The sequence below is a fragment of the Bos grunniens genome, chromosome 9 (genome assembly GCF_055505025.1).
Source record: "Bos grunniens cultivar Pamir isolate PY7600 chromosome 9, Bosgru_T2T1.0, whole genome shotgun sequence".
NCBI lineage: Eukaryota > Metazoa > Chordata > Mammalia > Artiodactyla > Bovidae > Bos > Bos grunniens.
In genome coordinates, this window is record NC_141173.1 from 40242998 (window position 1) to 40255176 (window position 12179).

The following is a 12179-nucleotide window of genomic DNA, read 5'->3' on the forward strand; positions in this document are numbered from 1 at the left end:
TGATACTGATTTTAAGAGCAAGGTACCAGTAGCTAACCTTACTACTACTGGCTCATGACTGAAGTGGCTATAAAGGGCTTCTAAAGGGCTTGACAATATTTCTATTTCTTTATCTGGATAATGGTTATAACAGTACATTCATTTTGTAAAAATTCATTGCATTTACTTATCTGAATAATGCCCCATTTCCATTTGTGGTATCAATGGGAAATTAATGTGGTATTAATTTAAAAATTTTAACTTTAAAAAGTTTGTTTTTTTTAAAAAGCAGAACTCCAAATAATATAGTAAGATCATGTTCTTATTTTAAGAATCTACATTTTAAAAGTGATAAGATGCAGCAAAATGTTAATAGTATTCTGGGTGGTGAGATTACATGACTTTTCTATTCTTCTCTGCAAGTTTCTCTTCAATAATCAGAAAAATGATGTTTCTTATAATCAAGAAAAAAAAGTTTTATTTTATTATTATTGATTGATTTCTGGGCTTGTGGGAGCCTAGTTCTTCAACCAAGGATCAAACCCAGACCCCCGCAGTGGAAACTTAGAATCCTAACCACTGGACCACCAGGGAATTCCCAAAATTGTATTTTAAAGAAAATGCTTTCTAAATTGAAAACATATACAGTGTAAGGTATTGTTCTAGCATGATGCCTGGAACATAATGTTGCTGTTTAGTAAGTTATGTTCAACTCTTTTGCTACCCCACGGACTGCAGCCTGCCAGGTTCCTCTGTCCATGGCATTTCCCAGACAAGAATACTAGAATGGGCTGCCATTTCCTTCTCCAGGGAATCTTTTGGACCCAGGGATCAAACCCTTGTCTCCTGTATTGGCAGGCGAGTTCTTTACCACTGAGCCACCAGAGAAGCCCCTGCAACATAATAATGCTTGATAAATGAGTGAATGACCACTTCTGTATCTACCAGGCAAGGACTCCTTTCAAAAAAGCAATGTGATCAGTTAACACTCTCAGCTCCCAGGGAATTCATGCTGGCTTCTAGCAATGACTACCTTCTTGTCTGAGTAAGAGCTCACAAGCCACCTGTGTAATAATTCTTCCCAAAATGTTGCCAAGACCAAATCTGCCTCACTCTGCTTCCTCATAATTCCTTCAACATTAGCTAATGGTCCTTTTCTGGGATCAAGACTCCAGGTTCTTTCGATCAGCCTGGTGCTTTCCATATTACATCTCATCTACCTTGAGGTGAGGACTATGGAGCCCCACTTTGCAACCATGATGGCTCTGTTCCTCTCACTTCCTAAGCATGGAAATCACTTAAGAATTCTGCCAGCTAGTACTGTACCACTTGCCTTACGGGGGCTTCTTTAAAAATATTACTTGTCTTTCTACTGCTATGAGCACAAAACAAAGCCTCATTTATTTTATTTGCATTTCTTGAAAAACTAACACTTCTAACATTACTTAGGGAACCATACCAATAATTGGTATTGCCAACGGTTTTGACTGTCTTTAATTGGGTCCTTGTCTTTTTAAATCTTAGCTGAGGGCTCAGAGAGCATCAGGAGATGATGTCACTTTCTTTTAAGGCCGCAACTCTTGTCCCTAACACTGCTCTGCCTGCAGTGTTAGGCACTGCCTCCCACATATTCCACTCTTGAGGAGCTCCTTGCCATGTTAGCATTCTTTTTATTGATTTTTATATCTTTTACTTATTTAATTTTTGGTTGCACTGGGTCTTCACTGGTGCACACACGCTTTCTCTAGTTGCAGTGAGTAGCAGCTACTCTTCGTCAGGGTGCTCAGGCTTCTCATTTTGTTGGCTTCTCTGTTGCGGAGCAGGGGCTCTAGGCACGTGGATTCAGTAGTTGTGGCTTGTAGGCTCTAGAAAGCAGGCTCAGAAGCCGTGGTGCATGGGCTTAATTGCTCTGCAGTATGTGGGATCTTCCCGGACCAGCGATTGGATTCAGGTCCCCTACCTTAGCAGGCAGTTCTTACCCACTGTACCACCAGGGAAGTCCATGACTGATTTTTCAAAATTCAGCTTAATCTTTCCCCAAGGTCTCCCTATGCAGAGGAAGGTGCTGGGCATAAAACTCAAACTTGTGACTAGACTATGAGTCAAATGGATGGAAAGAGGCCTAAGAGGACAGCAATGGATTCTCATGCTCTTTCCTCCAGTGCCATAAACCCTAGGATTGCCTCTTAGCTCCGAGCCAGAGGCAATCAGATTGTTTTCTAAAGTGATGTCTCAATTCAGGTCTCTTTGCCACCTGCTTTGTCAGCTGACTCTGAGGAACTAGCTTCTAGCTAAGGGGTTGGGAAAATAAATTTCTCAAGTTGATGTATGTGAATCTTCCAAGTCCATTTTAAATGCACCTGCTAACACTAAACAGGTAGTGCTTTGCCCTCCAGAAACCTCTTTCTGAGCTTGCCTGCAGTGTTTCAGAGGGACAGAGGGGATCCCTGAACATAGCCTCTGCTTAAGCTCAACTCTGGCTCTGGCTGCAGGTCCTTTCCCCTGATCTGGCATCCAGAGACAGGGCCTCTGCAGCCCTGGGTTCCAGCTTAATGGGAAGGCATGCCTCATAGAGCCAACACTTGCCACTCTGCTTCTGTGAGCCTGTCTGAGCTTGAGGAATCAATTCCAATCCAGTAAAAGACTTAAAGCTCAGGGGCCTTGCTCCTTGCTTGGCAAAAGCCTTAACTGTTGAGTTCTAGAAGCTTTCCGATCACCACCACCCCTTTTTTGTTTTAATCTTCTTTAATACAGACTCCAGCCCCACTAACCAGCAGGGGCCTGTGGTCTCAGACCTTTCTTCCTGTGTTTAGAACCTACTTTCTGGTGCTCAGAGTGTGACAAGTCAGGGTGGGAGGTGAGAATGGATTGGGGGAGGAACAGAAGTTGTTTCAAGGAAGCACCAAATCAAGAAAATTAAATATGCTGAAAGGCTTACCTTATGTTTATGCCTTACTCTAAAACTTTTTCCCTAAGAATTTTGAACTGGAAAAGGTGCAAAATGACTTCAATTCAAGAAAGGTAGTCAAAATTTTCAAACATGGCATAATATGGTCCACTCTGGGTGGTATAGAAAAAAGTGTTATCTTTGCTGTTATTAAACTTGAACCATTCAAGTTGTTGGTATGAGAGGAAAACAATATACATATAAAAGCAAGTTGACTTTCTTCTCACAGCTGGCATAAACCTTGAGCCAACAAATCCAATTTAACTTTTTGTTCAAAGCTTATTTTTTTTTAGTAGGTTATGTATTTTTGTAAATATTTGGCTGTGCCAGATCTTTGTTGCAGCATGTGGGAACCAGTTCCCCAACCAGGGATCAAAGACAGGTCCCCTGCACTGGGAACGCAGAGTCTCAGCCTCTGGATTACCAAGGAAGACCCAACAGAAGCATATTTAAATGGATGTGAATAATATTCTACACAATTTCATAATGTGTAATGAATGTAATGTGTAATTTCATAATGAAATTGTGTATTCTATACAATTTCATAATTTCTAGTGTATATATATACACACACACTAGTATATATATATATATACACACTAGAATGTATCTGCCTTTCATGCAGTTATGAGATGTTTTGATGATTTCTATGATCCATTAAAAGTTCATTAGGATAATAATAAATACTGTGTATTTTTGTAGGCTCTTAATTTCATAATGGACAAAGTACTGATATTGAAATTTCATTAAAAAACAAACCTTCTCTTCTTGGTCAAATTTAGCAGTGGTTTGTGATTTTAACTTCTTCCGTTTTAAAACTTTTGTGAATCCGTTCCTGGCCTCACCTTTGGGTGGGGGAGAGGAGAAATTGGTAAAAATATAAATGAAAGGAAGAAGACATCAGAAGAAGCTAGATAACTGAAAACTGACTTGGGCTAAGTTCGCCTCCACCCGCTTCCTTTATTAATTTGGGTAATAACACCTCTACTTTGGATCATGTTCAATACCAAGAAAATAAATAGCATTTAAGTTATAAAAAGGAATCAAACTTCATGAAATTGTATATACCTTGGTATTAATATTAATATCCTAGAAAATATACAAGTTTTGTATTTAAAAAAAATAATAATCTGCTTTCCTCATCTATCAAAAACCAAATTTAAGTAAAACTTAGGACAGGCAACTTACCACCTTTACTGAAATGGATACATTTTCTCCAATTAGTGTATATTGTGTTCTAAAGTTCAAGGACAAATGGAAATTAAAATGCACTTCCCACAAAAACCATATAAATGGTGAATCAAGAGTTTCAGATAGTTGACAACTACAACAAAAAGTCTTTGAGTTAGATTTCAGTAATACTATGTAATATTCTCTTACGAAGAAGATTCAAAGACTAAAAAACTGCACAGGAAACAAAAGCTTGTAGTTTGTTGCTGTTCAGTAGCTAAATTGTATCCAACTCTTTACAACCCCATGGACTGCAGCATGACAGGCTTCCCTGTCCTTCACTACCTCTGAAGGTTACTGATTAAAACAACAAAACACTTAAAGACGTCACATCTGCAGAAAATGTGGTGATCTTTACACTGATTGGTTGAAATGCTGAGGTAGGTCTTCCTGATGGAGAGGGGTCAAGGTGTTATTGGACAGAAGGAACAAAACATGCCCACCAAACTGAGAAAATATCTTGAGACCCAAAAATGAGGCAGGACACTTCATACAACCAAGCGATCAGATTATAGGGTAGTTTACTTAGAGGGTAGGATGGGATGGATGACATCCGGAAACATTTGCAGCTGCCACTGGAGATTTTTATAGTTAACCTAGGGTACGAGGGTACGTGCTTGGAAAACAGGAAGTGCGTTCCAAAGTCAAGATTTATGAACGGGTAACTAGTCTCTTGGGTACTGGGAATACGTCAGCCAAGGTCTTCATTATTGTTTGGAGCCTAACAATACTAAAGAGTGCAGAGGCCACCTGGACCTAATGATCACTAAACAGTATCTATTCACTACAAAGCCCTTGACAACAGAGATTTACTACACAGTACAGCCCTAGGTAGGGTCAGTTGAAGGACAGGAGGCGCTGATGGCATCAGTTATACTAACAGCCATTCAATATGGCAGAGGGTCCTTCTTGTAAGTGACTGGTGAAAAGGGCCCATTGCTTTGCCTCCTGAATCACTATCTTCATCAGTGTTAGTTGGACCTGTCAGGCAGGGGTCAAGCGCTGGGCAAGGACTATATGCCTATCATTACTGATGCTCCTTTCATGACTCCCTTTCTCCCCAACTCTTGTCCATCTACTTGCAGATGGCAGGACATGAATCGTTTTAATTTAACCCTCTCTCTCCATTTAGACATAATCTGCCTACCTCAGGTCTAGATCTCCTGGAGAAGGGAAAGGCTACTCACTCCAGTATTCTGACCTGGAGAATTCCATGGACTGTACAGTCCATGGGGTCGCAAAGTTGGACACAACTGAGTGACTTTCACTTTCACTTTCCTTTTTTCAGGTCTAAAATTATGTAGTCTTGGTTAAATTTATAATCAAGGACTTCCCTGATGGCACAGTGGCTAAGAATCCACCTGCCAATGTAGGGGACACAGGTTTGATCCCTGGTCTGGGAAGATTCCACATGCTTTGGAGCAACCAAGCTCATGTGCCACAACTATTAAGCCTGAGTGCTGCAACTACTGAAGCCTGTGTGCCTGGAACCTGTGTTCTGCAACGAGAAGCCAAAAAAAAAGAAAAACAATGTATAATCAAGCAACAAGTGCACCTAAGTGATACTAACGCCCTCCTTTTTAAGAGGAGAGTATCAGCCATCTGGAAAGCGATGGGGAGAGAGAAGGCTAAGGAATGGGTTTACAAAAGAGAAAGGATAAAGAAAGTAAAACTGAGATTCCAGCTTTTGCTTAGTGTCAGCAAACTCACATAAATGCATGCACACATAAAGACATGGAGGAGCTCCTTGACATGGAATTGAAAACAAAAGCATTTCTACTTCATATAACACACCATGGTTTATGTACATTTCTTCTTGTACAGCATAATTGGGTTGTGTAAAGGAGCCTCTTTGCCAGGGACTCAATCAAGGAAACTAAAATTTACATTTAGGGAAAACAAGTTTGCAATACTAAGAATAGGAAGTAGAAAGCCTTTTGCCATTTTTCTAGGCACAGGGCCAGTCTTCAAGAAAATTTCAAAACAAGCTGTTTGGCTTTGACTTACTCCTACTCAGTATGTAAACACCCAGGGCCTCCGTGTGCCCTTTACCTAGGGCTACCTGGTACCCTCAAATGTCCTGTGCCTTAACTTACCATTCCCTCTTTTCTCATTTCCCCTTAGCAAAACTTCTTTTCTCTCTGAGAAGATGGATAAGGCTCCATTTAGTAGCAGAATCTCTTGAAATTAAAATAATCAAAATAAGGTAATATGTCAGGTAGTGGACATCTCAGAGATTTATGTTCTAAGACATAAAACTTAAAATCTCAAAATGAATCTCTGGTAGAATTTGAGGCAGAACAGGAAAGTCAGGTTGTAGGTATATGCTGGGAGATGGGGTCAAAGTTTCCAGGCAGCTCACACTAAGCATGTATACAGTTACTTTGGAACATTTATACTTTCCATGACTTCCTCCCTTTATCTAGGGCTTAACTCAAAATTCTCTAAAATACCACTGGTTGTTCTAGAGATCCTTCCTCACTTATCTACCCAATGAGACATGGGACATTGTAGGGGGTGGGCAGAGGGTAATGTCACATCATAGAAAGAAAAAGGCATACCTGGGTATAATATCTACAGTAAGATTGTAACTTTCAACCTAATACTAGTATGTTACTGTTCATAATGTATATAATATATATAGTTTAGGTAAATTATCAAGTTACAAAAATATACAATAAAATCTTATAAGAAACTCTGAAACAATGGATGCTTCATAATTCTCTTAAGACTACAATAAAAATGCAGTTATTGGCTAAATTCCATCAATTCTTTTTAATTCTCTTTGATTTGTTCTCCTCATCTTCTGCTTTCCTTTCTGCAGGTCGCTTCTTCAGCCCCTTCATTTTCCTGGTTTGTAGTTTGCTTAGGTCTTGCTTTTGCATATGAATTCTTCCATAAGTTGTACCAAAAGTATCATGAGAGATATTTTTCTTCTTCTTTGGCTAAGAAACAGTAATATATGAAAAAACAGTTGAGTCTACTATTATGAACTGATAAAAATTTAGTGTATAACAACTATCATTTAACAACTTCCATTAGTGAGAACCTTCCAATGATATGGAATCTATAGTCCTATAGGTCCTTTCTTCTCAAACTTAGGTATATGCAGATCACTTGGAGATCTTGTTAAAAATGCAAATTATAATTCAGTAGGACTAGGGTAGAATCTGAGATTCTGCATTTCTACAATTCCCCCGTAAATTATCAGGTCACACTGAGAAGCAACCTAAGAGACTATTCTAATAATCATTGTCATGCACAGAGAGAAGTTGTTTCGTTTAGCTTAAGGATTGTGACTATCATTTCAAATCTTTACTGGAATTCCAGAGATGCCATTTCTACTTGCTTTTTAAAACCATTCAAAAGTCAAAACACATTTTATGGAAGTATGGGTTATACATCTATGCTTGAAATTACATTTTCACAATGCCCAAAATGAGACCTATTTTTGCTGAAAACTGGCAGTCTTGGCTACCAGGAAGCGCTTGGCAACACTTGATGCTTGGTTTCTACAATTTTATTATCCTTTATGATTGGCTTATTTGCTTCTTCCTTCTTTTCTTTGGCTCTGAAAGTCTAATTTTATCTATTATATTGATCTGTTTATATATGTCCTTTAATATAATATGCTACAAACCCTTTTTGGAAAGAAGAGAGGAATATACAATTAAACATGGCACCAATCTGCAAGTCATGTACCTTCAGGGCTTTGGGCATTTTCATAGATAATTTATAAAGGTCATCTGATGCCAGGTGTGTCCGCCTCAGAACCAAATCCAACGAGGGTCCCATCTCTTCCAATTCAATCCGTGGTGTTCTACAGCCAGATTTCTTTAACAGCAACCTTTATGAAATAGCAAAAAGAAATGTTGCTTTGACTTTGATAATCAAAGTCCCACTCCTCCAAATATTTTTGTTCTAGAGAATTATGGTTCCATAAAATAACAAAATGTTTGGAAAGTCTAATTTTAATACTTTATATACAGATAGTCCTCCTAAGAAGTGGAATCTTTTGACTTCTTTATTTAAGGTTTATATAATTATATAAAAAATTTTAAGTGGATCTTTAAGACATTATATTTACATAATTAACAAATTCTTATTTCTCTAAGACCCATTCAGAATCAACTTTTCTCCAAAGCACAGACACTGATCTCTATAGGTTGGGATGAACGTAACAAAACCATGACTTTCTGGATACCACATGTATAAATAACCTTGGATCCGAAAGCATAAGAGGAATACAGTGGGGGGAAGAAGGGAGATTCATTTAATCCTTTTTTTGGGGAGTGACATCGTAAGAACTGCTCAAAGACTTGAAGGTTATTTGTGCTGAAAGACTCATATTCGTTATGGTGACCAGATCTCCACACAGAAAAGGACTAAATAATAATGTTCAGAAAAGGTGAGCCTTTTCACATAAAAGCCAGAATGAGAAAGAAGTAACAAGTGACACAGAGAAAAGAAAGAACAGAAGAGGAAAGCAGAGTAAGTAATACCCAGGAACAAGCAAATATCAGGAAGCAGGAGTGAAATGGGTAAAACCTTATTAAAAGTCCTGCGTCACATGAAGACAACCAACCAATACAGTCCACTTACAGGAAGTGCTTTTACTGGCTTCTGGAAGAGTCACAGTGATAGGTACGCTATATCAGACACGGTAGTTCACACTCAATTAAACAAGGCAAAAAGGAAAAACGAAACAAAAAACCCCAGAGCCTAGGATATGTAAAGAGCAGAAATGTTAAACAAAAACATACAAACATTAAAAGATAAAAGAAATGTTAGTATGGGGTTTGAAGGGAGCAAGCACAGGGAAAAAAAGAGCTTAAACAAGGGCCCTTAAGCCACTCTCCTCACGGGGGCTCTGGGAGAAGAGACCTGAGAGAAGGCCTGTCTCTGGCCTGCGTAGGGGAAAACATTTTTAGGAGCTGAAGATGGCTGACATCATGCCATTGTCCTTAATATTTCACTCAAAGCATACAGGGGCAGTGACCATGTGACTCTTTTATATCACAGGTTTTGATTTTTTATTCTGCAATCGCCTCTACATCTTTCATACCTCAAATAAACTGTATTTATCAGGCTGAACTCATATCAAGACTAAATCTTGGGAATTCCCTGGTGGACCAGTGGTTAGCACTCCTCTGGATGGGGAACTAAGATCCCTGCATGCCAAGCAGAGCAGCCAACAACAAAAGACATGAAAAAAAAAAAAAAAAGACTAAATCTTGATTAATATTTTGTGTTCAGTAGATTAACCTAAGAAATCAAGGAAGTCACATACATAAAATTTAAACGAAAAAAATTTCTGCCACTTAAAACGTTGCTGCTGCTGCTAAGTCGCTTCAGTTGTGTCCGATTCTGTGCGACCCCATAGACGGCAGCCCACCAGGCTCCTCTGTCCCTGGGATTCTCCAGGCAAGAATACTGAAGTGGATTGCCATTTCTTTCTCCAGTGCATGCATGCATGCTAAGTCGCTTCAGTCGTGTCTGACTCTGTGCGACCCTATGGACAGCAGCCCACTAGGCTCTTCTGTCCACGGGATTTTCCAGGCAAGAATACTGGAGTGGGTTGCCATTTCCTTCTCCATTTAAAATGCTAATTTCAGGTAAATGGAAAACCTGTCAATCCAGAACAGTTCATGGCAGGCCTGATGGAGTCAGATTACCCAAGGACCTTTTTATTTATGCAAGTGTCCTCCCAACAGAGTAATCTTTTGAGCAGTATAGAAAGTTAATAAGATTGTTTCCATGTAACTACATATAACTATATATGTTGCTACTTACTGATGAATTAATTATAGTGCCATACTAGACAGTATGTGTGGATGATCTTAATCACTTCATTGCGTATGCTTATTATTCTATTTCTACTTGATAGAAATAGAAGGAAACTTACTCCAGCTTTCAGTTCTCTGCATACGGTTTCTCGTGATAGAGCTATCATCTTTTCTTTTCATTAACAGAATTTAATCATGAAATCTAGAATCTAAAATCATTAAATGTTAATCTTTAAAAAAAAACAAACAACCATCTATTTACACTTTCTCAGAGGAAATGTATTAAGAGATTTATAAAGGATTTTTGTGATCATACTAAAGAAAATACATGAAGACTCTATTAAATATCAACTCTTAAAAAATAAAATTAAAACCATTTCCTTTACCCTCAATGCCATCATAAACAACGCACTTGTTTTTAAAGCAGACATTTTGATTCCAGGCTTTTGTATCTCCAGTCAAATACCTACTACTGCCCAGAATATTTACACCCCATGTAAATCTCCATCTCAGATCCTAACCTCAAGCTCTGCTTTTTGTTTCCCTATAAGCTCTAAATCAAACGTGACATTCAGTTCTGGGAGACTACATGGTACACGAAGCAGGGACACAAAGACAAACAGAACCCAGTTCCTTCCCTCTCGGATGGGTTTAGGCTATTAGACATGTGAATCGGTAATTTATATATTTATGCATGATGTGCCTATTTCTTGAGAAAGACTGGCATTACCCTCTTGTTTAAATTGTAATTTCCTTATTTTCCTCCCTTTCACATCCCTCTCTTCTGTTGACATTCTGTTTTCAGTACTTAAACTCCCTGCCCAGAATGTTGTTTGCTTTTTAAGGTATGCTAATACTTCCTGTTCTGCATATTTCTCCCCATAAAACCTACCCGATGCCATGGCAAAGGCATACATGGCAGTTATTAAAGATCTTCTGTTTCATACTAACAGTTCTGGCCCTATAGTGAACAAAATTCTCCAAGGAATTAATTATTATAGGATATACAGGAAGATGCCAGTAACACTATGATTTATTTCCCCAAAAGGTCAGGTCAAAATGTTTATTAATGTAATTTCATACTCACAGTTCTTTTCATCCAAAAAGCACAAAACCATTTTATAATCCTTACTCATCTTCACAAATTAATAAGTGTCAATATTAACTATTGGGGCTCCCCCCATGGTGCAGTGGTAAAAAATCCGCCTGCTAACACAGGAGACTCAGGTTTGATCCCAGGGTCAGGAAGTCCCCTGGGGTAGGAAATGGCAACCCACTGAAGTATTCCTATCTGGAAAATTCCATGGGCAGAGGAGCCTGGTGAGCTACAGTCAATGGGGTCGCAGAGTGGGATACGACCGAGTGACTGGGTACACACATTAACTATCACCTTAACTCTGCCTAAGGGCTGGCTGGAAGAGGGCAGGACACCCAAGAGCAGCCTGTGAGAATCCTGAGAAGCCACACGAGGATAGAAACTCTTTTCTGGCACATTCCTACCTCTGTCTGCACCTCTCTCTTTCTGAAAAAAGAATTACCCATCCCAGAGGTACCTCAGAATTACCTAAATGGTATCACTACACTTTGCAAAGAAAAAACAGAAGCCCTGAGAGGTGACCTGACCATGTTCTGTGGTGAAGGCTGGCACAGAGCTAGGTCACTAGGCTCAGAGTTGATGCTCATTCCAGGGACCACCTCTTCCTCTCCTAAGCAGAGCACAGCCCTAGGAAGCTAAGCTAATCCACATCGAGGGATTCTCCCACTAGCAGCTTGCTCTCAATCACACTGTCCATTTTCTATTTCAAGTAAATAGCTAACAGGTATTAGGGGATATAGATATGAAAACCTGGGATTAAAATTTTACAGCAGGGTTTCTAATTTTTAAAATTCAAATTTTTTTTTTTATTTTAATGGGAGATGTCATACTAACAGTGATTTCAACAATAATAAATTACTTCTTAAAGTAAGTGGATGGATGGTTATTTATAGTTACACTGTCAATTTATTCTTGTTCTTAAGTCTGATTTGCTAATTTTCTGTCCATTTTGCTTTGTTTTCTTTATATTTCTTTCTTTCTTTTTTTTTTAACAAATTAATCTTTCCTTTCACTAAACACAATTTTAAATAAAAAACCAAAGACTTTTGGTTGTGCCATGCAGCGTGTGAGATCTTATTTCCCCAACCAGGGCTTGAACCTACATACCCCAGAGTCTTAACCACTGAACCACCAGGAAAAC

General features: G+C 38.8%; 1 protein-coding gene across 5 annotated transcripts in view; it reads right to left on the bottom strand.

Annotated features, from left to right (window-relative positions):
- Positions 1 to 4660: 4660 nt before the first annotated feature.
- RPF2 (ribosome production factor 2 homolog) overlaps positions 4661 to 12179 on the bottom strand; it is a 37811-nt gene continuing 30292 nt past the window's right edge. For all 5 annotated transcript variants that reach the window (XM_086317326.1, XM_086317329.1, XM_086317328.1 and 2 more), the window contains 2 exons: positions 7859 to 8003; positions 4661 to 7101 (listed from right to left, as the gene is read on the bottom strand). In XM_086317326.1, coding sequence (XP_086173452.1) covers positions 6922 to 7101; positions 7859 to 8003 — 325 coding nt within the window. In that variant the 3' untranslated portion in view covers positions 4661 to 6921. The remainder of the gene's footprint in view (positions 7102 to 7858; positions 8004 to 12179) is intronic.